The sequence below is a fragment of the Pan troglodytes genome, chromosome 20 (genome assembly GCF_028858775.2).
Source record: "Pan troglodytes isolate AG18354 chromosome 20, NHGRI_mPanTro3-v2.0_pri, whole genome shotgun sequence".
In the NCBI taxonomy this organism is placed as follows: Eukaryota; Metazoa; Chordata; class Mammalia; order Primates; family Hominidae; genus Pan; species Pan troglodytes.
This window is the reverse complement of record NC_072418.2, coordinates 17,871,182-17,895,583: the sequence shown is the minus strand read 5'-3', so window position 1 is coordinate 17,895,583 and position 24,402 is coordinate 17,871,182. Positions and strand designations below refer to the sequence as shown.

Here is a 24,402-nt window from a genome sequence, read left to right as displayed (position 1 = left end):
TGGTGGTGTGTGCCTGTAATCCCAGCTACTTGGGAGGCTGAGGCAGGAGAATCAGTTGAACCCGGGAGGCAGAGGTTGCAGTGAGCCGAGATCGCACGCCACTGCACTCCAGTCTGGGTGACAGAGGGAGACTTTGTCTCAAAAAAAAATTGTCTGAAGATTTCTGGGATACCCATGTGACTATCTCCTACCAGAATGGTTCTCCCATGCTCAGCCATACCTGCCTTGTAGGTGACCCCCTCAAACCCAGCACCTCTCCTCCACCCAACCCATTCCTTCTTCCAGCATCCTTATCACCAAGCCAGATACCAAGGAGTAAGCATGGCTCCTTTCTCCTCTTAACCTCTGGCCTGTACACGTTCCCTTCCAACTCTGTCCCTTCCTGTTGGCATGGGCCAGTCCCTCTGCTGGGATGACTTCCCTCCAGCTCAATTTTCAGGGCCAAGCCCCACTGGACGTCCTCTTGGACGCCCTCCAGGGTGCACCCCCAGTCCATAGAACAGAGTGTGATATAGGGCTGGAGCCTTAGCCATACTTGTTGAATACATGAATGAACAAATAAATAACCCTCCCAGGCAAAGTCCTCACCCACCACCCGTGTACCCCAGGCCCTTCCCAGATTCCATGCCTTTCTCTGGCCCAGCCCTGAGCCCTCCACACTGGGTGTGTGTGCGTCTAGCTTTTTCTTCCCCAGACTGGAAGTTCCTCCAGGGCTGGGCTCCAGGCCTCTCAGGGTCCCCATTCTTTCCACAGGAACAGAGGGAGCTGCAGGAAGCCTGTGCAGCATGACTGATTTGGGAAAAGGCAATTGATCAAGGCTGGGCGTGGTGGCTCATGCCTGTAATCCCAGCACTTTGGGAGGCTGAGGCGGGCGGATCACTTGAAGTCAGGAGTTCGAGACCAGCCTGGCCAACATGGCAAAACCCAGTCTCTACTAAAAAAATAGAAGCTGGGCGCGGTGGCTCACGCCTGTAATCCCAACACTTTGGGAGGCTGAGGCAGGCAGATCACGAGGTCAGGAGATCGAGACCATCCTGGCTGACACGGTGAAACCCCGTCTCTACTAAAAATACAAAAAAAAAATTAGCAGAGCATGGTGCCAGGTGCCTGTAGTCCCAGCTACTCGGGCGGCTGAGGCAGGAGAATGGTGTGAACCCAGGAGGCGGAACTTGCAGTGAGCGGAGATCATGCCACTGCACTTCAGCCTGGGCAACAGAGCGAGACTCCGTCTCAAAAACAAACAAACAAACAAGTAAACAAAAAACCAGAAAAAATTAGCCACGTATGGTGGCGCACACCTCTAATCCCAGCTACTTGGCAGATTTGGGGGGTGGGGGCTGAGGCAGGAGAATCGCTTGAACCTGGGAGGTAGAGCTTGCAGTGAGCCAAGATAGGGACACTGCACTCCAGCCTGGGTGACAGAGCGACACCCTGTCTCAAAAAAAATAAAAAAAAAGAAAAGAGAATTAATCAAATTGAGCCAGATAGGCTGAGGCCCAAAGCTGTGTGGGGTATGGGGGTGGGACTAGGGGGCTGGGGTGACCCTTTGAGAGTCACAGAGGAAGTGGGTTGCTTTCTGGGAGGGCTGAGAGTAAGAAGGGTTTGTGTGTGCATGTGTGAACACACACATGCATGTGACTCCTAGTACGTGTCTGAGGTCTGAGGCTGCAAATGTAGTCCTAGGCTCCTGGCCTGGCTGAGTGAGTTTTAGCGGTTTTTTGTTTGTTTGTTTTGTTTGAGACAGGGTCTTACTCTGTTGCCCAGGCTGGAGTGCAGTGGTATGATTTCGGCTAAGTGCAACCTCAGCCTCCTGGGTTGAAGCGATTTTCCTGCCTCAGCCTCTCGAATAGCTGGGACTACAGGCGTGCGCCACCACGCTCAGCTAATTTTTGTATTTTCAGTAGAGTCCGGGTTTCACCATGTTGGCCAGGCTGGTCTCCAACTCTTGACCTCAAGTGATCCATCCACCTCTGCCTCTCAAAGTGCTGGGATTACAGGCCGGAGCCACCGCGCCCGGTCCGACTTTTAGGTTTGTGAATGTTTTAGATCAGAGTCCTGGGGAAGCTTGGTGCATGGACTTGCATGTGTGCGTCCGTGGCTGTGGGTCCATGAGCCTCTCAGGACGTGACTGGCCTCAGTTTCCAGGGTTTCTGGGAGGCTGTGTTTTTTGTCCCGGCTCCAGAGGTGTCCGGCTCTGGGTGTGTACTGGGGGATGGGAATGGGGTGCGTGGGCGTTCACGAGGTTGGGTGTGCCCGCCACTCCGGGTTCTGCCCGCGTCTCACTGCATGCTCGGCCTGGGTTTCCGAGGGTCCGCGCGTCCCAGGCTGTGCGGGTGGAGGGTGGGCAGGGACCCCGGGAGGCCGGGCGGGGGGCGGGGGCGCGCTGGGCCGGCCCCGGGGCGGGGCGAGCCTTCGAGGGCTGGGGGCGGGGCGGCCCGGCCGCCTCACTTCGGCGAAGTTGGCGGCGCGGAGGCTGGCCCGGGACGCGCCCGGAGCCCAGGGAAGGAGGGAGGAGGGGAGGGTCGCGGCCGGCCGCCATGGGGCCGGGGGCCCGTGGCCGCCGCCGCCGCCGTCGCCCGATGTCGCCGCCACCGCCACCGCCACCCGTGCGGGCGCTGCCCCTGCTGCTGCTGCTAGCGGGGCCGGGGGCTGCAGGTGAGGGGCCGGGACCTGGCGGATGGGACGAGGGCGGCAGAGGGGGAGTGCAAGAACCCCCAAGGCCGGGGCTGGGGGGTGTTCATGGGAGGAAGGAACCAGGGTCGGGGAAGGGGCGCAGGAGCCCCGGGCTTCATGCCAGTGCTGGAGGACCCAGAGATTCAGAATGGGGAGGACCCCAGAGGCCCAAGGAACAGGGACCCTTGAGCGATCAGAGCTGAAGATGAAGGGACCCAGGAGTCCGAGACTGGGAGCTCGAGGTGCGGGGATCAGGGACTCGAGGTGGGGGGGTGCGTACAGAGTTCGGGACTCGTCCCCATCCAACTCACGCCTGGAGTCCTGGTTAGGTTATGATTGGGGGCCCAGGTACTTCTAGGCCGGGGACCTCTCGCACAAAAGCCCCCCCACCCCGCCCCCGACACCCCGGGCGGGCTGGGCCAGGCGGGGGGTGGGGAGGGGGCGCGAAGTTCTGGGAGCTCTGAACTCGGAGAAAACTTCCCAGGCCGGCGCGCAGCAAGACCCGGAGCCGGATTCGGAGCCGGAGCCTCGGCGGCGCGCGCGCCCCCTCCCCCGCCCGCAGCCCCGCTCTCTCCTCTGGCCGCGGGGACCCGGAGGCCCTGGGACCCCGCCCCTGCGCGGGGAGGGGAAGGGGCGAGGGCCCACGTGCTCCCCTTCGGCTCCAGCGCCCCCTCCCCGCGGCCAGAGCCCCTCCCCAGCCGGCCAGGGGCCCCCCGCCCCTCCTCCTCTCCTCCCTCCCCTCCCCCGCTCGGGACAATGGCCGCGCCGTCTAGACACCCCCTCCCTCCGGCCGGCCTCGCGCTTTCTTTGCCAGACAAAGCGGGACCCGCGGCTGGGCCGGGGAGGGGGCTGCGGGGGCACCCCCCTCACCGCTACGGGAGGCCTGGTGGGCGGGGGAGGGGCGCGGGCCAAGGCCCCTGGCCAGGGGTCCCAGACGCCACTGTGGGGCTTGGCGCTGGGCGGGGTGGGGGTTTCGGGAGTGAACGGCCTCCCCAGCCCAGCCCTGGGGCCCGGACGGGGCAGGACCAGGCAGGAGCCGCCGCCTCCGCCGGACCAGCGGCGCACACACATGGCCTGTGACACACTCGCTGGCACACACAGCTCTAGGTCACGTAACAGAGATGCAAACCTGCACACACACAGCACACTCGCAGACATGCACACCTGGCTCAGGAAAGACACACCCAGCTGCACGCACACAGCTCACACATTGACATACATACACACACAAATACGATCACACAGGTGTGGCACACACGCTGCCTGCACACACTCAGCACATAGATGACTCAAGGACATGCTTACACCCAGCTCACACATGCAGATGGACAGACACAGCCAACCCATACACAGACACACCGGTGCACACACAGGTCACACCAACACACAGCTGTACACCCATTTACACGGTTCACATACATAGACCCACAACAGACACAACCTGCATACAGACAGCACACACATCTGTGCATTCCCGTATGGCTGTGCAGCTCATACACACACAGGCACACCCACGCTGACATGCATGTACAGGTAGACTCACATGTAGCTGCAACTGGGACACAATAGATGCATGCCCAAATCCACATACAGACTGACACACAAGCCCGTGCACGCACACACATGTGGCTCACATTGCCTACAGCTCAGGGTGGCCCATAGCCCATGTTATGGGACCCACAGTGTGAGTTCACGAACACCCACAGGTCCTGGTGTGGGTGATAGTGTCCAATTGGCTTGTCCTGTGAGGAAGGGGCATATATTATGTAGGCCCATGCTCAGGTTCAGCTCGACAGATTCTGTAACTCACCCTCTTGTTTTCTATTTCTTTCTGTCCTTCTCTCTCTCTTTTTTTTTTTTTGAGACGGTCTCACTCTGTTGCCAGGCTGGCGTGCAGTGGTGCAATCTCGGGTCACTGCAACCTCCGCTTCCCGGGTTCAAGCGATTCTCCTGCCTCAGCCTCCCGAGTAGCTGGGACTACAGGCGTGCGCCACCACACCCAGCTAATTTTTTTTTTTTTTTTTTTTGAGATGGAGTTTGGCTCTTGTTGCCCAGGGTGGAGTGCAATGGCGTGATCTCGGCTCACTGGAACCTCTGGCTCCTGGGTTCAAGCGATTCTCCTGCCTCAGCCTCCTGAGTAGCTAGGATTACAGGCACCTGCTACCATGCCCAGCTAAGTTTTATATTTTTAGAACAGACTGGGTTTCACTGTGTTGGCCAGGCTGGTCTCGAACTCCTGACCTCAGGTGATCCACCAGCCTCGGCCTCCCAAAGTGTTGGGATTACAGGCGTGAGCCACCATGCCTGGCCGCTTTCTATTTCTTTCTGTCCTTCTCTGTCTTCTCCTGGTCTATCTGCTTCTAGTTCATTCTTACGTCTTTGTGTTTTTCTCGATCTTCCTTCCTCTCTCCATCACCCTCTCTCTGACAAGAGCATGCATGGACACACGCACTGTGTCCCCACACCTGATCGCATGTACACAGTTCTCCACTAGCTCAGACCCAGCCACACCCTGGGCCCTTCTGGCAGGACAGTTAGACTCTGCCACACCCTAGAGGGACACAGCCCTTAGGGATGGCGATGTTGGACAGGGCAGCACATGCCTTGTGCCAGTTGCCCCTCCCTTCAACACACAACCTATTCCAGCAACGCCCAGCGCTGGCTGCTTCTGGAGATGCTGTGCTCACTCGTGGGTACATGCCTTGGTCCCTCTCCCAAGAGCACCACGCAGGCCTGCCTGGCTGGAGTAGATGCCCATCAGGGAAAGGAAGACCCGTGGCCCAAGATCCCCTGCCCCTTCCCCTTCTATTACCCCTGAACCTGGGCATGAAGCCCCAGACCTCCCTGTAACACTCAGCACCCTTACTTCCTGTCTCAGCACACCCCATTCTGCACATCTTAGCTCTGGCAGCTTCCCGAGCCCCCACATCTGGCACAAGACAGCCCCTCCTCCTGCCCGCCCCTGCTTTGTGGTTCCCAGGGCTCGAGCTGGCAGGGACAGCTGCAGCCTCAACAGCTGGGGCTGGGGCGGGGCGGGGGGGGCGTGGGAACTGTGTATGGGGGGACTCCCTGCACCCGCAGAGACGCCCCCATCCCCATGCAGCTGTTGCCTGGTGGAGGGAGGGAGGGGGTTTGTCACTTGGGCCTGGGGTTCCTGGGCACCTGGCTGATCCTCCACCTTCCTTCACCCCCACACAGCCCCCCCTTGCCTGGATGGAAGCCCGTGTGCAAATGGAGGTCGTTGCACCCAGCTGCCCTCCCGGGAGGCTGCCTGCCTGTGAGTGCCTGGCTCAGAGCCACCAGTGGGCCTTGTGTGTGGGGGCGGGGGGGAGGGGCGATTTGTCTTCTCCCTCTGCCTCTGTGTTCACCATAGATGTCTCTACCACTTCCTACATGTGTGTGGCTTGGGCAACCTCTCGTGTTTCCTCATTGGAAACTGAGCAGGGGCTCTGCACTCTTCTTGGCATGGGTTCAAGTCCCACATCATGTTGCTGACCGGCTAGGAATTAAACTCTTTACGTCTCAGTGTCATGGTCTGCAAAATGGGCCCAGTAATCCCAGCTTCACAGTTCTTGGCCACCTGAGGTCACATGTAAAGCCCCCCATGAGGTAGGTATTATTCAATCAACAAACGATCAGGGACCAATGGCAGTGGCTCACACCCTCCACACCCCTCCCATCTCTCAACGTTTAGTGGCGGGGGACATAGGAGGCCTATAATACAGTCCCACACTGCCACTTACTTGCAGTGTGATTTTGGGCTAGTCACTTTCCCTCTCTGATCATCATTGCACCTGTGAAATAGGGAATGCTTCACTCTGGCGACTGTGAAGGGACTTAACAATTTAGTTGTTAGATATCACAAGGAAAGGCAAGAGATTGCGGGGAGCAGAGCAGAGGCTGGGAAGGAGCTGAGCAGAGACAGAAAGAGCTCAGCTTAAATTCTGGGGTCTGGGACACCTTGAGCATTCAAGCTTTTTCAGCCTCAGTTTTTGCATCTGGAAAATGGGGCAATAATAACTCCTGTATGCACTCAACATACATTAAGTGCTCAGAATATAGTATGTGCTCAACATAGGCATTATAATAAATAATAATGGTAGGGAGGCAGGAAACAGGTGCTCTAAGGAGAAGTCTCTCAAGGTTATGAGGAAATGCTTGGCTCCTTTCATGCTATCATTAATAACAGCAGTTCACGCAGTAGCCATTAATTGACTCATTAATGTATTCATTTATTCAGCATCATGTGTGCCAAGTACTGGGTCAGGCCCAAGCTGGGTGGGTCTGGGGTGATTTTAGACCAAGAAGAGCCGCTTTGAAGTTACACCTACATTTATTTTGGCTGGATCTCCCACTCGGGCTCACCTTTGTGGAGGGCTGAGCCTGACTGGGAGGGTTTCCTGGGGCTGGGGGGTCTGCGAAGGTGGGGCGGGATGGGGAAAAGTGTGACCTTACCTGGAGCCACACACTTGGGAGGGCGAGCGGTGGGGCCGGGCGCCTGCGCAGTGGAGCTCCGCGCCTGGAATACTGCCGACAGGTGAATGAGCCCGCGGCTGCCCCGCCCTTCGACAGGTGAATCACCGGCGCGCGCGGCGCCCGGAGCCCGGATCGTCCGGAGTGGAGCGGGCTCAGTCCTCCGAGCTGGGCTGTGGGAACCACTCCCTACACGCCCTCCACCCCCCACGAGTCTCTTTCACGGTCTCAAATACTCAAGTCCTTTCAAGGATGCCCCAAGCTGTCACCCCACCCATGGATCCCCCAAGACCCCCCCACCGGCCGCAGACGTTTCCATAGACCTCGTCCCCATCTCCTAGTCCTCGCCTCACCCGCCGTGCCCCCCCCAACTAGGTCTGCGCTCCCCCCTCCGTCTCCCCCAAAGCTTAGGCCGTGGGGCGGGGCGCGGGTTGGGGCTGGAACCGGCCCGACCGGTCGGCGGGGGCGCGGGACGCAGAGCGTGGGAACCCGCCCGGGGCGTCGGGAGGGGGCCCGCGCGGGTCGCGCCCTGCCTGGCGGTGGGACCAGCTATCCTCGGCGCCCAGCGCAGCGCGCCCCCTCCCGACGCGCGGTCGGGGCCGCAGTGGTCGCCCTGCGGGCCTTGGAGGAGGGGACGGGAGCTGTGCCCTCCCCTCCCAACGCCACCCGCACCCTTGCTTGCTCGGCCGTGCCCCGACCTGTTTCGCTGGGGGCCGGGGTGGGGGGGATCTTGCGGGTGACGCTAAGGACTGAGTCAGCCGCTTGTTGAGTTCAGTCTCAGGCGTCTGGGACAAGCCGGAGGGAGGACAACCGCGCCAGGGGCGGAGGGTGGGGGGATAGAGGGGGGTGAGGGTTGGCAGCGTCGGGGGGCGGAGCTTAGACTCTCTGGCTTCTCTAAGCCCCTCCCTCTGACCCCGCTAGTGCCCCTTGGAGATTTCCAGTCTTAAGACCAACCCCTCCTAGTTCCAATTCCTCACACTCCTTGGTGGGCTTGGGGAGGGGGCTGCAGGTTGAAGGACCACCCCCCCAAGATGAGGGTACCAACAGTGGTGTCAGTACCCCAACCCTCCACCCTCCCATCCCTTCATAAGAGGCTATATAAGTCCCAGAGAAGGGACTTGAGGGTTTGTGGGAGCCCTGCTGTCTGTCCCTGTGAGTGAGAGTTGCTCATTTCCGCGTGGGATGCTGTGGGTTGGTGTCTTGAGTGCTGGCCAGGCCATGGCGTCCAATTGGTGTGTCCCTCTGTGTGTGTAGCTGTGGTTTCTGGGCCTGTCTGTGTGTGCCTGGGTGGTTGTGTCCTGGGGTCTGAGACTTCTTTTTTTCCTTTTTCTTTCTTTTTTTTTTTTTTTTTTTTGCGATCGAGTATCGCTCTTGTTGCCCAGGCTGGAGTGCAGTGGCTTGATCTTGGCTCACTGCAGCCTCTACCTCCTGGGTTCAAGCGATTTTCCTGCCTCAGCCTCCCGAGTAGCTGGGATTACAGGCATGTGCCACCACACTCGGCTGATTTTTTGTGTTTTTAGTAGAGACGGGGTTTCTTCATGTTGGTCAGGCTGGTCTCGAACTCTTGATGTCAGGTGATCCACCTGCCTCGGTCTCCCAAAGTGTTGGGATTACAGGCGTGAGCCACTGCGCCTGGACATGGGCCTGAGACTTTTCATTTGCTGTTCTCTCTGCCTGGAATGCTGTTCCCCAGAAAGCCCCATGGCCCCCTCCTTACCTTCATATGTCTGCGAAAATAGAATTCCATCTCCTTGACCCCATGATTCTATCCCCCTTAACCCTGTGGTTTAGCTTCCTACGGCTGCTCTAACAAATTACCATAAACTGGGCAGCTTGAACAATAGTAATTTATTCTCTTGAAGTTCTGGAGGTTGGAAGTCTGAAATCAAGAATCGGCAGGGCTGAGCCTCTCCATGGGGACCCAGGGGAGAACTGACTCTTGCAGCTTCTGGTGGCTCCAGACGTTTCTCAGCTAGTGGCTGTCTCACTCCAGTCCCTGTCTCTGTCTTCTTCTCTTCCTTCTCCCACCCAAATCTCCTTTTGGCTGCCTCTCTCTTTTTTTGAGACAGAGTCTTGCTCTGTCACCCAGGCTGGAGTGCAGCGGTGCAATCTTAGTTCACTGCAGCCTTCAACTCCCAGGCTGAAGCGATCCTCCCACCTCAGCCTCCCAAGAAGCTGGGACTACAGGTGTGAGCCACCACACCAGCTAATCTTTTATTTTTATTTTTTAGGTGGAGTCTCTCTCTGTCACCCAGGCTGGAGTGCAGTGGCATGATCTCGGCTTACTGCAACCTCCGCCTCCCAGGTTCAAGCAATTCTTCTGTCTCAGCCTCCTGAGTAGCGGGGACTACACGAGTGCACCACCATGCCCGGCTAATTTTTGTATTTTTAGTAGCGACGAGGTTTCACCATGTTGGCCAGGCTGGTCTTGAACTCCTGACCTCGTGATCCGCCCACCTCAGTCTCCCAGAGTGCTGGGATTACAGGCGTGAGCCACTGTGCCTGGCCTGTTTTTTTGTTTTGTTTTTTTTTTTTTTGAGATGGAGTCTCCCTCTGTCAACCAGGCTGGAGTGCAGTGGTGCAATTTCGGCTCACTGCAACCTCCGCCTCCTGGGTTCAAGCAATTCTCCTGCCTCAGCCTCCAGGGTAGCTGGGATTACAGGCTCCTGCCACCATGCCCGGTTATAATTTTTAAATTTTTTTTGTGGAAAAAAGGTCTCCCTATGTTGCTCAAGCTGACCTTGAACTTCTGGCTTGAAGTGATTATCCTGTCTTGACCTCCCAAAGTGTTGGGATTACAGTTGTGAGCCATTCTCTTGTATGAACACTTGTCACTGAATTTAGGGCCCAGGTGGATAATTCAGAATAATCTCATCTTGACATCTCTCATTTAATTACATCTGCATAGCCAGGCCTGGTGGCGTGTGCCTGTACTCCCAGCTACGCAGGAGGCTGAGACAAAGAATTGCTTGAACCCCGGGAGGTGGAGGTTGCAGTGAGCCAAGATCGCGCCACTGCACTGCAGCCTGGGTGACAGAGCAAGACTCCATCTCTTAAAAAAAAAAATTACATCTGCAAAGAGCCATTTAAAAAAAAAGTAAGGTCCTAGTCACAGGTTCTGGGACATGGATGTCATCTTTTCAGGGGCTGTGACCCAACTGACTACATCCTTCATGGTTCTGATGGCTTTCACCGCCCCTTGCCAGCATGTTGTATATTAATTTGTTATTTGTATATGTTCTCCTTGCCTGGACCTGGCTGCAAGGATCCAGAGGGATAGGGACCCCTTTCATTGTGTTTGTTGCTGTATTTGTATTGCTCAGAACGTAGTAGGTACTCAGTAAATATTCGTTGCATGAATGAATGTGTGTTTTGTTTTGTTTTGTTTTTTTGAGACCGAGTCTTACTCTGTCACCCAGGCTGCAGTGCAGTGGCGCGATCTTGGCTCACTGCAACCTCCACCTCCCGAGTTCAAGCGATTCTCCTGCCTCAGCCTCTTGAGTAGCTGGGACTACAGGCATGCACCACTATGCCCAGCAAAGTTTTGTACTTTTAGTAGAGACGGGGTTACACCATGTTGGCTAGGCTGGTCTTGAACTCCTGACCCCAAGTGATCTGCCCGCCGCAGCCTCCCAAAGTTCTGGGATTACAGGCGTGAGCCAGTGCACCCAGCAAATGTGTGTTTGCTGCTCTGTTTCCCTGTGTGTTTCTTGCCTGTCTTGTGTGTATCTTTGTGTCTGGGGCCATCCTGCCCTGTGCTGCCCAACCAAGCCATCTCTGCCCACAGGTGCCCGCCTGGCTGGGTGGGTGAGCGGTGTCAGCTGGAGGACCCCTGTCACTCAGGCCCCTGTGCTGGCCGTGGTGTCTGCCAGAGTTCAGTGGTGGCTGGCACCGCCCGATTCTCATGCCGGTGCCCCCGTGGCTTCCGAGGTGAGAGGGGAAGAGTCTGGAGGGGAGGTAGGCGGGGGTGTGGTCAGTCCTAAACTCACCCTGTCCTGGTCCCTCCAGGCCCTGACTGCTCCCTGCCAGATCCCTGCCTCAGCAGCCCTTGTGCCCACGGTGCCCGCTGCTCAGTGGGGCCCGATGGACGCTTCCTCTGCTCCTGCCCACCTGGCTACCAGGGCCGCAGCTGCCGAAGCGACGTGGATGAGTGCCGGGTGGGTGAGCCCTGCCGCCATGGTGGCACCTGCCTCAACACACCTGGCTCCTTCCGCTGCCAGTGTCCAGCTGGCTACACAGGGCCACTATGTGAGAACCCCGCGGTGCCCTGTGCGCCCTCACCATGCCGTAACGGGGGCACCTGCAGGCAGAGTGGCGACCTCACTTATGACTGTGCCTGTCTTCCTGGTGAGTGAGCCCTACTCAGGCGAGTCAGAGGGGTGGGCGTGGGGACAGCAGGCCAGCCTGGCAGTGACCATCCTTGCCCCCTTCCCTGCTAGGGTTTGAGGGTCAGAATTGTGAAGTGAATGTGGACGACTGTCCAGGACACCGATGTCTCAATGGGGGGACATGCGTGGATGGCGTCAACACCTATAACTGCCAGTGCCCTCCTGAGTGGACAGGTAGGCACTGCGGCCAGAGGGAGCAGGGAGGCAGGCCTCGGGTGGACATGCGCCAGGTGGCTGGACTGCTGCATCTGTGTGCCACAGGCCAGTTCTGCACGGAGGACGTGGATGAGTGTCAGCTGCAGCCCAACGCCTGCCACAATGGGGGTACCTGCTTCAACACGCTGGGTGGCCACAGCTGCGTGTGTGTCAATGGCTGGACAGGCGAGAGCTGCAGTCAGAATATCGATGACTGTGCCACAGCCGTGTGCTTCCATGGGGCCACCTGCCATGACCGCGTGGCTTCTTTCTACTGTGCCTGCCCCATGGGCAAGACTGGTGAGTGGCCGTTTTCTCTGCAGGGAGCCATGGATGGTTTTTAGTGAGGGCAAATAAGAAGTCTGACTTGAGTGTTAGAAAGATTATGCTAGGCTGGGCACAGTGGCTCATGCCTGTAATCATAGCACTTTGGGAGGCCCAGGCAGGCGGATCATTGGGTCAGGAGTTTGAGACCAGCCTGGTCAATATGGTGAAACCCCATCTCTACTAAAAACACAAAAATTAGCTGCACGTGGTGGTGCACACCTGTAATCCAAGTTTCTCAGGAGGCTAAGGCACGAGAGTAGCTTGAACCCAGGAGGTGGAGATTGCAGTGAGCCAAGATTGCACCACTGCACTCTAGCCTGGGTGACAGAGTGAGACTCCTTCTCAAATTAAAAAAAAAAAAAAAAAGATTATGCTAGGCTGGGCACAGTGGCTCATGCCTGTAATCCCAGCACTTTGGGAGGCCAAGATGGGAGGATTGCTTGGGCCCAGGACTTTGAGACCAGCCTGGACAACATAGGGAGACCTCATCTCTACAAAAACTTGGTAGGCTGGGTGTGGTGGCTCACGCCTGTAACCTCAACACATTGGGAGGCCCAGGCAGGTAGATTGCTTGAGCTCAGCAGTTTGAGACCAGCCTGGGCAACATGGCAAAACCCTATCTCTACCAAAAATACAAAAAATTAGCTGGGCATGGTAGCACATGCCTGTAGTCCCAGCTACTCTGGATGCTAAGGTTGAAGGATGGCTTGAGCCCAGAAGGTGGAGGTTGCAGTGAGCTGAGATTGAGCCACTGCATTCCAGCCTGGGAGACAGTGTAAGACCGTGTATTAAAAAAAGAGAGAGAAAAAAAGATTATGCTGGAGGCAGCTTTAGTGGGGAAGTGTAAGCCTGGGAGAGGCTTGGGAGGAGGCTGACATTGCACTGATGCATGGCTCAGGGCAGAAGCCATTGGAATGGGGAACTCCTGGGAGTTACCTTTGGAAGTGGCAAAGATCAGAGAACATGTTTAGGAGGGGAACGTGGATATAGAAAGAGGGCATACATGGCAGAGGGTATTACAGAAGCAAAGGCTGGAGTGTAGGACCCTTTTGTAATCAGAAGAGTCAAAAGGTTTTAAAACAATATGTGGATGTTTGCAATTTATTTTATTTTATTTTTGAGACAGAGTCTCACTTTGTCACCCAGGCTGGAGTACAGTGGCATGATCTCAGCTCACTGCAGCCTCAACTTCCTGGGCTCAAGTGATCCTCCCACCTCAGTCCCCCAAGTAGCTGGGATTACAGGCGTGTGTCACCATGCTCGGCTAAGCTTTGTATTTTTTGTAGAGACGGGTCTCACTATATTGCCCAGGCTGGTCTTGAACTCTTGAACTCAAGCGATGCACTCACCTTGGCCTCCCAAAGTGCTAGGATTATAGACGTGAGCCACTGTGCCCGGTCTGCAATTTATTTTTAAATGGTTTAGAAAAGAAGATTGGTAGATTAAGCTAACAATAGTTGAATCTAGGTGGTGGGTATATGAATGGTCAACTTTTCTGTATGTTTGATAGTTCTGATAATAAATGGATTAAAAAAGCAGCTATTAAATACTGTTTAGGTTTAATAAAAACAACAGGCCGGGCGCGGTGGCTCACGCCTGTAATCCCAGCACTTTGGGAGGCTGAGGCAGGCAGATCACCTGAGGTCAGGAGTTTGAGACCAACCTGGCTAACTTGGTGAAACCTCGTTTCTACTAAAAATACAAAAAATTAGCCGGGCGTGGTGGTACATGCCTGTAATCCCAGCTACTCGGGAGGCTGAGCAGGAGAATCGCTTGAACCCGGGAGGTGGAGGTTACAGTGAGCCAAGATCGCGCTATTGTACTCCAGCTTGGGCAACAAGAGCGAAACTTCGTCTCAAAAAACAAAACAAAACAACAACAACAAAACAATACTCAAGGGGTGTGGGCCTTTTGGGCAGAGCAGGAAGATCTGCCTATGACTTCTGCTTACCACTTCCCAGGCCTCCTGTGTCACCTGGATGACGCCTGTGTCAGCAACCCCTGCCACGAGGATGCTATCTGTGACACAAATCCGGTGAACGGCCGGGCCATTTGCACCTGTCCTCCCGGCTTCACGGGTGGGGCATGTGACCAGGATGTGGACGAGTGCTCTATCGGTGAGGGGAGCTCCATCGTCTGTGAATGGGCTGGGAAAGAGGGGAGAGGAGGGGGTCCCGGCCAGCCACGCCCACACTGATCGCACTCCATCCGGCAGGTGCCAACCCCTGCGAGCACTTGGGCAGGTGCGTGAACACGCAGGGCTCCTTCCTGTGCCAGTGCGGCCGTGGCTACACTGGACCTCGCTGTGAGACCGACGTCAACGAGTGTCTGTCGGGGCCCTGCCGAAACCAGGCCACGTGCCTCGACCGCATAGGCCAGTTCACCTGTATCTGTATGGCAGGTGGGTGGTGGGCGTGGCCTGGGCGGGTCCTGAGGCAGGGGGCGGGGACAGAGAAGCCCGCAGATGGGGAGCTGAGCAGAATGGGGTGCAAGTGGGTTTGGAGTGGGACCCTTAGAGACTGAAGTCTGGAAGGAGGTGGGGTCAGGGCCAGAAGGGAATACTATGTGATTCTGGTGGCTTGGTCAAATGGAGTCAGTAGAACCTCAGGTGGGCTGGGAGTATTCTTGGCCTTAGGACCCACTCGGGAAGGGGTTGGGGATAGAGAGGCAGAGTCGGGGCTGCTGTGAGGTCAAGGTGAAGCCTACAGACAAGCTTGCAGTAAGCCTGGGCAAAGGCTATGGGGGGCCCTGGGGCTGGGGGCTGGGGACTGGGGAAAGGGTTTAGTCTGAGGACTGGGGAGAGGAGGAGGGGTTTGAAGGCAAGGCCTCTGCGGACACCCATGAGCCTTGGGCCAGTTGGGACCACGGCTGGGTGACAGTCCAGCCTGTGGCTGAAAATTAAGGTTGGGCTGGGAGTGTGGAGGTGGGGACGAAGGCTCGGGGGATTTATCGATGAGTAGGAAGGGAAGTACCTCCTTCCTTGCACCCCGTTCACACCATAGGGTAGCCCCCGCTTTCCTAAGCCCTATTCCCTGCCCCAGGCTTCACAGGAACCTATTGCGAGGTGGACATTGACGAGTGTCAGAGTAGCCCCTGTGTCAACGGTGGGGTCTGCAAGGACCGAGTCAATGGCTTCAGCTGCACCTGCCCCTCGGGTGAGGACCTCAGGAGAGGGAGCCCGAAAAGACATGTCTGGGAAGGGGCAAAAGCTCCAGGGTGGGAACCTATAAAACCACGTTAGCGGATAACTTACAATAGAAACCATATGTTATGAAACATTGAAGTTAATTTAAATCCAAGTAAATGGGTTTTTCCACCCAAACAAGGCGGGGCTGGAGAGGGGTGTACTGCTCTCACCCTTTCTGGGCCTCTGCTCATCCCACTCCCCACCCCAGGCTTCAGCGGCTCCACGTGTCAGCTGGACGTGGACGAATGCGCCAGCACGCCCTGCAGGAATGGCGCCAAGTGCGTGGACCAGCCCGATGGCTACGAGTGCCGCTGTGCCGAGGGTGAGGCGGGCCAATGACAGTCCGACAAGAATCAGGAGGCGGGGCTTGTGGGCGACAGGGCCAATAACAGACTTGGGGAGAGCTTGGGGGCAGGGTTGTAGCAAGGCAGGACCCAGTGACAGAGTTGTGGGGTGGAGCCAATAATGCATATAGACTGACATAAGGCTACGTGTGGAGCCAAAGTGTTGGGCTGGGCACAGGGTGCCTGTAACTGAATGGGGAGGGCCCAATACCTTCCCCTGGCACCTGCCATGTGCTCCCATCTCCAGTGGAGGGTGGGGCAGAAACAGGGCTGGAGGTGGGGCCACAGCTGGGGGTGGGATTTAACTGTGGGAGAGTCTTGGCTAGGGACAAATTCTGGAGCTTGTAGTGGGGTGGAGTGGAAGTTAAGTGGGGGGTGCGGGGGTGGGGCCTGTATTGAGCCCACCTCCTGACAGCTTGATGGGCAGGGCCTCAGATAGAGCTGAACCAGGATTGGTCCGAGGCCTCACTTGTGGGCAGGCCCCTGGCAAGTGGGCGGAGCCTGACCCTCTTGGCCCCACAGGCTTTGAGGGCACGCTGTGTGAGCGCAACGTGGATGACTGCTCCCCTGACCCATGCCACCATGGTCGCTGCGTGGATGGCATCGCCAGCTTCTCATGTGCCTGTGCTCCTGGCTACACGGGCACACGCTGCGAGAGCCAGGTGGACGAATGCCGCAGCCAGCCCTGCCGCCATGGCGGCAAATGCCTAGACCTGGTGGACAAGTACCTCTGCCGCTGCCCTTCTGGGACCACAGGTGGGACCGGGGGCTGGGGCAGAAACAGCACACCTGGAGGGGCACAGAGGGTTTGGGAATGGTGCATCTAGTGGGGCACAGTGGTGGCCACTCCATGCCATGTTCCTGGCCCCTAGGTGTGAACTGCGAAGTGAACATTGACGACTGTGCCAGCAACCCCTGCACCTTTGGAGTCTGCCGTGATGGTATCAACCGCTACGACTGTGTCTGCCAACCTGGCTTCACAGGTGGGCAAGTGGCTGCCATGAGAGGGGGTCCTTAGATCGAGGGTGAAGTCACTCGTCTCTGTGGGCCTGTCTTGCCCGTATCTTTGCAGACTCTTGTCCAACGAGGTTGTCTGTGCTTTGCTGTGAGTCTGTGCTGTCTCATTGGCATAAGGTTGTTTCGAGATTATTCTGGAGGCTGGGCGCGGTGGCTCACGCCTGTAATCCCAGCGCTCTGGGAGGCCAAGGCAAGTGGATCACTTGAGGTCAGGAGTTCGAGACCAGTGTGGCCAACATCGCAAAGCCCCGTCTCTACTAAAAATACAAAAATTAGCCAGGTGTGGTGGTGGGCGCCTGTAGTCCCAGCTACTCAGGAGGCTGAGGCAGGAGAATTGCTTGAACTCAGGAGGCGGAGGCGGCAGTGAGCCAAGATTGTGCCACTGTACTCCAGTCTGGGCGACAGAGTGAGACTTCATTTCAAACACACACACACACACACACACACACACACACAAATGGATTATTCTGGAAAATAGATGAAAGTGTCCAAACTCAGTGACTAGGTTATTTCTGAATGGGTCTAAACTAATCCTTAGTGGAAATGAATGTGACTTTGCTAGGTGTGTTGGCTCATGTCTGTAATCCCCCAGCACTTTGGGAGGCTGAGACATGAGGATCACTTGAGCCCAGGAGTTCGAGACTAGCCTCGGCAACATAATGAAACCCTGTCTCTACAAAAAATAAACACACTCCCCAGGCCAGATTAGTCAATAAGTAGATAAACACACACACACACGCACACACAATTAGCCAGACGTGGTGGTGCGCAACTGTAGTCCCAGCCACTCGGGAGGCTGAGGTGGGAGAATCGCTTGAGCCCAGGAGGTGGAGGCTGTGGTGAGCTATGATCATGCCACTGCAGTCCAGCCTGGGCGACAGAGTGAGACCCCATCTCAAAAAATAAGAAGAAGAAGAAAAGAAAAAGAAAGGGACTTCATGGAAGTTTGGGGACCAGAATGATCTGGGGCAAGTCAGCTCTTGGTTGAGGAGGCGGGTGTCCTGATCTGCACAAGAGCTGATGCATTATGAAAAAGAGGTCATTGCTCGGGGGCGTGGGTGTGCTAAGTGGGGTCAGGTCGTCCCTCCCTGGTTGTCCCTGCTGACTTTGTTCTGAGATGAGATTGCTTGTGTACTCCCCAGGGCCCCTTTGTAACGTGGAGATCAATGAGTGTGCTTCCAGCCCGTGCGGCGAGGGAGGTTCCTGCATGGATGGGGAAAACGGCTTCCGATGCCTCTGCCCGCCTGGCTCCTTGCCCCCACTCTGCCTCCCCCCGAGCCATCCCTGTGCCCATGAGCCCTGCAGTCACGGCATCTGCTATGATGCACCTGGCGGGTGAGGGCCCTTCTCAACCTCAGACCCTGCCCCCTCTCCCTGGCCCACCTCCCTGGCCTGACTACCTTCCCCTGCCAGGTTCCGCTGTGTGTGTGAGCCTGGCTGGAGTGGCCCCCGCTGCAGCCAGAGCCTGGCCCGAGACGCCTGTGAGTCCCAGCCCTGCAGGGCCGGTGGGACGTGCAGCAGCGATGGAATGGGTTTCCACTGCACCTGCCCCCCTGGTGTCCAGGGTGTGTACCTCACCTTCCCTCTGCAGCCCCACCAACACCATGGGCCTTCTCATCTCTCTTCTCCTCTACTCTCTCCTCCCGCTATGTTAGCTTCTTTTTTGCTTTCAATCATTTCCCTCCAGGAGCTTGGGAGGTGGGTATCGAGGTGGGGACCCTGGGGTTGGGGGAGGTGGGGGGAGATCGGATCAGGGAGTCCCTCAAGGCTATCTCTGCTTCCCTCTCTTCCACCCCCCACAGGACGTCAGTGTGAACTCCTCTCCCCCTGCACCCCGAACCCCTGTGAGCATGGGGGCCGCTGCGAGTCTGCCCCTGGCCAGCTGCCTGTCTGCTCCTGCCCCCAGGGCTGGCAAGGTATGCCACCTGCTTCTCTTCCCTCCTCCTCTCCATCTCCTCTGCCCCCTACCCTATCAGGGATGATGATGCTGGGGATCCAGAGAGGGACCCATCCCCAGCCCTGCCTTTGAGAGGGGCTTCCTTCTGGGAAGGACAGAGCTGGACACTGATATGCAGCCTGTGTGGGTCAGCCCTTGGAAGAGGAAGGGTTATGGGGCTAGAGATGCTGGGACTTAGGGCGGGGTTTGGGGTACAGCTTCCTGGAGGAGCAGACCTCATATTAGGTATTTGCCACCTACTGAGACAGGGAGACGGCCATTCTGAAACTGCATATGCAAAATGCCCAGACACGTATGACAGCACGGCTTATTTTGCCTTCACCCATCTCGGCCTGCAGGTTCTTCCTGAGCCCCAGGTCCCTGGGACCCTGCTCTGTACCCTGTAACCCCAGGTGTAACCTTGCTCCCTACCCCCAGGCCCACGATGCCAGCAGGATGTGGACGAGTGTGCTGGCCCCGCACCCTGTGGCCCTCATGGTATCTGCACCAACCTGGCAGGGAGTTTCAGCTGCACCTGCCATGGAGGGTACACTGGCCCTTCCTGCGATCAGGACATCAATGACTGTGACCCCAGTGAGTGCAGGGGAGCTCTTGGGGGTGCTGCTCTGGGGAACACAGTCATTAAGCTTGAACTGTGTGCCTGGCACTGTGCTGTCATTTCATCTTCACAGTTATCTTACTTTTCCCATTTTATTTATATGGAAACTGAGGCCCGAGGAGGTTGAGTGACTTCTTGTGCAAGCCCATGGAACGAGTTAGGGAATGAGCTGGGCTTAGAACCTTGGAGTCTGTGTGCTGCCTCTTTTTTTTTTTTTTTTTTTTTGAGACAGAGTCTTAGCTCTGTCGCTGGAGTGCAGTGTTGCAATCATCGCTCACTGCAACCTCTGCCTTCTGGGCTCAAGCACCTCAGCCTCCCCAGTGGCTGCGACTATAGGTGCACACCACAGCGCCCAGCTAATATTTTGTGTTTTTTGTAGAGACGGAGTTTCGCCATGTTGCCCACGGTGGTCTCCAATTCCTGGGCTCAAGCAATCTACCTGTCTCCACCTCCCAAAGTGCTGGGATTACAGGCGTGAGCAACCACACCCGGCCTAAGTGCACTGTCTTTGAGAGCAATCGAGTTAATATCGTGTGCAAAGTATGAGATAAAAGGCCCCCCAGAGGCCGGGCGAGGTGGCTCACACCTGTAATCTCAGCACTTTGGGAGGCCAAGGTGGGCGGATCACCTGAGGTCAGGAGTTTGAGACCAGCCTGGCCAACATGGAGAAACCCCATCTCTACTAAAAATACAAAATTAGCAGGGCATGGTGGCGCATGCCTGTAATCCCAGCTACTTGGGAGGCTGAGGCAGGAGAATCACTTGAACCTTGGAGGTGGAGGTTACGGTGAGCCGAGATTGTGTCATTGTACTGCAGCCTGGGCAACAAGGCGTAACTCCGTCTCAAAAACAAACAAACAAACAAACAAACAAACAAAAAGGGGCGCTGCCAAACAGATAAATAACACAAGCCACATATGCAATTTTAAATTTTCTAGTAGCCACATTAAAAAACAGAAATGGGAGATATTAAATTTAATATTTTATATTTATTTATTTATTATGTATTCAGAGTGAGGCTCTGTCACCCAGGCTGGAGTGCAGTGGTGCGATCTTGGCTCAGTGCAGTCTCGAACTCCTGGACTGAGGCATTCCTCCTGTCTTAACCTCCTGAGTAGCTAGGATTACAGGCACTCACTACATGCCTAGCTAATATTTTTATTTTAATTTTGTAGAGATGGTGTCTCACTGCGTTGTCTAGGCTGGTCTCAAACTCCTGGCCTCAAGCCATCCTCCTGCCTTGGACTCTCAGACTGCTGCCACTGTGCCTGACCAAATTTAATATATTTAAATTTAATTTATTGAATGTATATAATCGGCTGGGCGCAGTGGCTCACACCGGTAATCCCAGCACTTTGGGAGGCTGAGGCAGGTGGATCACCTGAGGTCAGAAGTTTGAGACCAGCCTGACCAACATGGAGAAGCCCCGTCTCTACTAAAAACACAAAATTAGCTGGGCTTGGTGGCACATGCCTGTAATCCCAGCTACTCAGGAGGCTGAGGTAGGAGAATCACTTGAACCCGGGAGGCGGAGGTTGTGATGAGCTGAGATCGTGCCATTGCACTCCAGCCTGGGCAACAAGAGCAAAACTCCATCTCAAAAAAAATAAAAATAAAAATAAAAGTAAATAAATAAATAAATAAATAAATAAATAAATAAATGTATATAATCTATTAACCCACTATATTAACATATCATTTCAACATGTAACCAGTATAAAATTATTAATGAGATATTTTACATTGTTTCCTTTTCTTTTTTTTGAGACAAGTTCTCACTCTGTCGCCCAGACTGGAGTGCAGTGGTGCGATCATGACTCACTGCAGCCTTGACCTCCCAGGCTCAAGTGATCCTCCCGTCTCAGCCTCCCCACTAGCTGGGACTACAGGTGTGCACCATCATGCCCAGCTAATTTTTGTATTTTTTATAGAAATGGGGTCTTGCCATGTTGCCCAGGTTGGTCTCGAACTCCTGAGCTCAAGTGATCTGCCCACCTCGGCCTCCCAAAGTGCTGGGATTACAAGTGTGTGCCACCACGCCCAGACTATTTTTTTTTTCATACCAAGTCTTCAAAATCTGAAACCCAGTATTTACATTTATAGCACATCTCCATTTAGTCACAATTTCAAGGACTCAGTAGCCACATGTGGCTAATGGCCACTGTCCTTGTCCTGTTCCAAGCACAGGAATTAGATCAGGCACAATTAGCAGCGTTTGCTTGGCAGCTTAAAGGGACCTTTTGGTTTTCCCAGCATCCTGCCCTTGCCACATAGGTGAGGTTTCCAGATAAAGGAGGGGACGAGGCCACAGAAGGGGATGGATTTAGATTGCTCTGACCAAATGCACCCCATCCCAGTTGAACCTGGTTTCCTCCTGAATTCTTCTCAATCCAAGGCATATCCCAGTCAGACTGGGCTAATGGGGGCAAGGTAGGTGACCAGACCGCCTTCCTCCTGTCCGCAGACCCATGCCTGAACGGTGGCTCGTGCCAAGACGGCGTGGGCTCCTTTTCCTGCTCCTGCCTCCCTGGTTTCGCCGGCCCACGATGCGCCCGCGATGTGGATGAGTGCCTGAGCAACCCCTGCGGCCCGGGCACCTGTACCGACCACGTGGCCTCCTTCACCTGCACCTGCCCGCCGGGCTACGGAGGCTTCCACTGCGAACAGGACCTGCCCGACTGCAGCCCCAGGTGGGCGGGGCCTCTGCTTGGAGAGCAGGGACTCTGGCTTGGGATGGGGCCTGGGACCTGGGACGAAGTGGGGACAGCAACGACTTGGGGGAGTCCTCAGCTTGGTACCCACTGCGGACTCTGATGACTAATGGGGCAGGGCCAGGGAAGGAGCAGGGCGTCTGTTTGGAGCTCACCTTGGAGTCTCTGGTGCCTGAGAGGGCATGGCTTCCAGGTGGCTCTCACCTTAGGGCTGAAGTCCCTGGTGAATTGGAGCTAAGGGACCTGATTGGCTTCTGCTGGGGCTGCAGCTTCTTGCGGAGATAAGGGTCAGGGAGTGGGACGTCCCCAGCGCTAACAGCGGGACTCAGGAAGGAGGGCAGGGCCTGTGAGGGGGCGGAGCCTGATCCTCCCTCCCACTCCTTCCGCTCCAGCTCCTGCTTCAATGGCGGGACCTGTGTGGACGGCGTGAACTCGTTCAGCTGCCTGTGCCGTCCCGGCTACACAGGAGCCCACTGCCAACATGAGGCAGACCCCTGCCTCTCACGGCCCTGCCTACACGGGGGCGTCTGCAGCGCCGCCCACCCTGGCTTCCGCTGCACCTGCCTCGAGAGCTTCACGGGCCCTCAGTGCCAGGTGGGTGGAGTTACTGGGGACCTGGGGGAGGAGCCTGCCTGGGATCCTAGGAGGGAGAAGCCAAGTCGGGGCACAGTTTCTCCCAGACTACCCCCCACCCCCCAGTACTGACTCTGAGTGCTTCCCCTCCAGACGCTGGTGGATTGGTGCAGCCGCCAGCCTTGTCAAAACGGGGGTCGCTGCGTCCAGACTGGGGCCTATTGCCTTTGTCCCCCTGGATGGAGCGGACGCCTCTGTGACATCCGAAGCTTGCCCTGCAGGGAGGCCGCAGCCCAGATCGGTGAGTGGGAGCATGTGGGCGGGCGTGTGGGGCCTCGGGAAGGGGCTCATGCACGTACCTCCTGCTAGTGTGAGCCGAATGGGGGTGCCACAGAGCCTATGGGGCATGATGGGGTGTGTGGCTGAGTGGTGTGGGTGTGGGAGCATGTGACAACTGGCCGGGATGGTGTGTGTCTGTCACTGTGAGGCAGCAGGGATGGTGTGTGTGCTACAGGGTGTGACCGAGCTGCTGTGAGCGTTGAAGGCATGTGTGTGTATGTCAGTGATGAGACCTTGCCTGCTGGGGGGATGTGTGACAACCTGATGGAGTGTGGGTGCGATCCTGGGGACTCATTCCACCAAGGATGTTGAATGATCTGTGTGATGGAGGCAGAAGGGGGATGTATGGGGTTACCTCTGTTCCTGTGCCACTCTCCTCTTTGCAGGGGTGCGGCTGGAGCAGCTGTGTCAGGTGGGTGGGCAGTGTGTGGATGAAGACAGCTCCCACTACTGCGTGTGCCCAGAGGGCCGTACTGGTAGCCACTGTGAGCAGGAGGTGGACCCCTGCTTGGCCCAGCCCTGCCAGCATGGGGGGACCTGCCGTGGCTATATGGGGGGCTACATGTGTGAGGTAAGGGGGCGCTCCCCAGGAGAGGGAAGAGGAGGTGGGCATGCTTGGGTGCGTCTGGGCACACATTTCTGTGTGGCTTGGTATGGGTATGTCTCTAGATATGTCTGAGTTTTTGCTTTTGTGACTCTTGGTGTATCTGTGGGTGTCACTCTGGGTAGATCTGGGGTGTTTTTTTATTTGTTTGTTTTTTTGAGACAGGTTCTCACTCTGTCACCCAGACGAGTGCAGTGGTGCGATCTCGGCTCACTGCAACCTTTGCCTCCTGGGTTCAGGTGATTCTTCTGCTTCAGCCTCTCATTATAGCTGGGAGTACAGGCACCCACCACCACGCCCAGCTAATTTTTGTATTTTTCATAGTGACAGGGTTTCACCATGTTGGCCAGGCTGGTCTCGAACTCCTGATCTCAGGTGATCTGCCCACCTCGGCCTCCCAAAGTGCTGGGATTACCTACTGGTAGTGCACTGAATATCTGTGTGTGTCCTTTTGTGCTGGGGTTCTTTGCGTCTTCATGGGTATGTCCAGGTGGGTCTGTGTCCCACTAAGCTGAGTGGGTACCTCTCTTACCCCACTGAAGTGTCTTCCTGGCTACAATGGTGATAACTGTGAGGACGACGTGGACGAGTGTGCCTCCCAGCCCTGCCAGCACGGGGGTTCATGCATTGACCTCGTGGCCCGCTATCTCTGCTCCTGTCCCCCAGGAACGCTGGGTATGCCAGGGCCAGGGTTGGGGGGACAGGATGAGAGGCTGTCTTCATTCCCTCTTGACCACCCCTCGTTTCTTCCCCCAGGGGTGCTCTGCGAGATTAATGAGGATGACTGCGGCCCAGGCCCACCCCTGGACTCAGGGCCCCGGTGCCTACACAATGGCACCTGCGTGGACCTGGTGGGCGGTTTCCGCTGCACCTGTCCCCCAGGATACACTGGTTTGCGCTGCGAGGCAGACATCAATGAGTGTCGCTCAGGTGCCTGCCACGCGGCACACACCCGGGACTGCCTGCAGGACCCAGGCGGAGGTTTCCGTTGCCTTTGTCATGCTGGCTTCTCAGGT

At 56.5% G+C, this 24,402-nt stretch overlaps 1 protein-coding gene across 2 annotated transcripts in view; it reads left to right on the top strand.

Annotated features, from left to right (window-relative positions):
* Positions 1 to 2,444: 2,444 nt before the first annotated feature.
* The window catches only part of NOTCH3 (notch receptor 3), a 41,289-nt gene continuing 19,331 nt past the window's right edge, over positions 2,445 to 24,402 (top strand). Inside the window, exons 1-22 of one of the 2 annotated variants that reach the window (XM_003316164.5) lie at positions 2,445 to 2,655; positions 5,872 to 5,950; positions 10,934 to 11,076; positions 11,155 to 11,493; positions 11,586 to 11,708; positions 11,796 to 12,029; positions 14,018 to 14,173; positions 14,272 to 14,457; positions 15,098 to 15,211; positions 15,452 to 15,565; positions 16,110 to 16,343; positions 16,460 to 16,570; positions 17,747 to 17,939; positions 18,018 to 18,169; positions 18,407 to 18,520; positions 18,979 to 19,134; positions 21,624 to 21,849; positions 22,263 to 22,464; positions 22,597 to 22,744; positions 23,169 to 23,353; positions 23,929 to 24,061; positions 24,143 to 24,400. In XM_003316164.5, coding sequence (XP_003316212.1) covers positions 2,538 to 2,655; positions 5,872 to 5,950; positions 10,934 to 11,076; positions 11,155 to 11,493; positions 11,586 to 11,708; positions 11,796 to 12,029; positions 14,018 to 14,173; positions 14,272 to 14,457; positions 15,098 to 15,211; positions 15,452 to 15,565; positions 16,110 to 16,343; positions 16,460 to 16,570; positions 17,747 to 17,939; positions 18,018 to 18,169; positions 18,407 to 18,520; positions 18,979 to 19,134; positions 21,624 to 21,849; positions 22,263 to 22,464; positions 22,597 to 22,744; positions 23,169 to 23,353; positions 23,929 to 24,061; positions 24,143 to 24,400 — 3,718 coding nt within the window. In that variant the 5' untranslated portion in view covers positions 2,445 to 2,537. The remainder of the gene's footprint in view (positions 2,656 to 5,871; positions 5,951 to 10,933; positions 11,077 to 11,154; positions 11,494 to 11,585; positions 11,709 to 11,795; positions 12,030 to 14,017; positions 14,174 to 14,271; positions 14,458 to 15,097; positions 15,212 to 15,451; positions 15,566 to 16,109; positions 16,344 to 16,459; positions 16,571 to 17,746; positions 17,940 to 18,017; positions 18,170 to 18,406; positions 18,521 to 18,978; positions 19,135 to 21,623; positions 21,850 to 22,262; positions 22,465 to 22,596; positions 22,745 to 23,168; positions 23,354 to 23,928; positions 24,062 to 24,142; positions 24,401 to 24,402) is intronic. The other variant, XM_009434909.4, reaches the window with a different exon arrangement.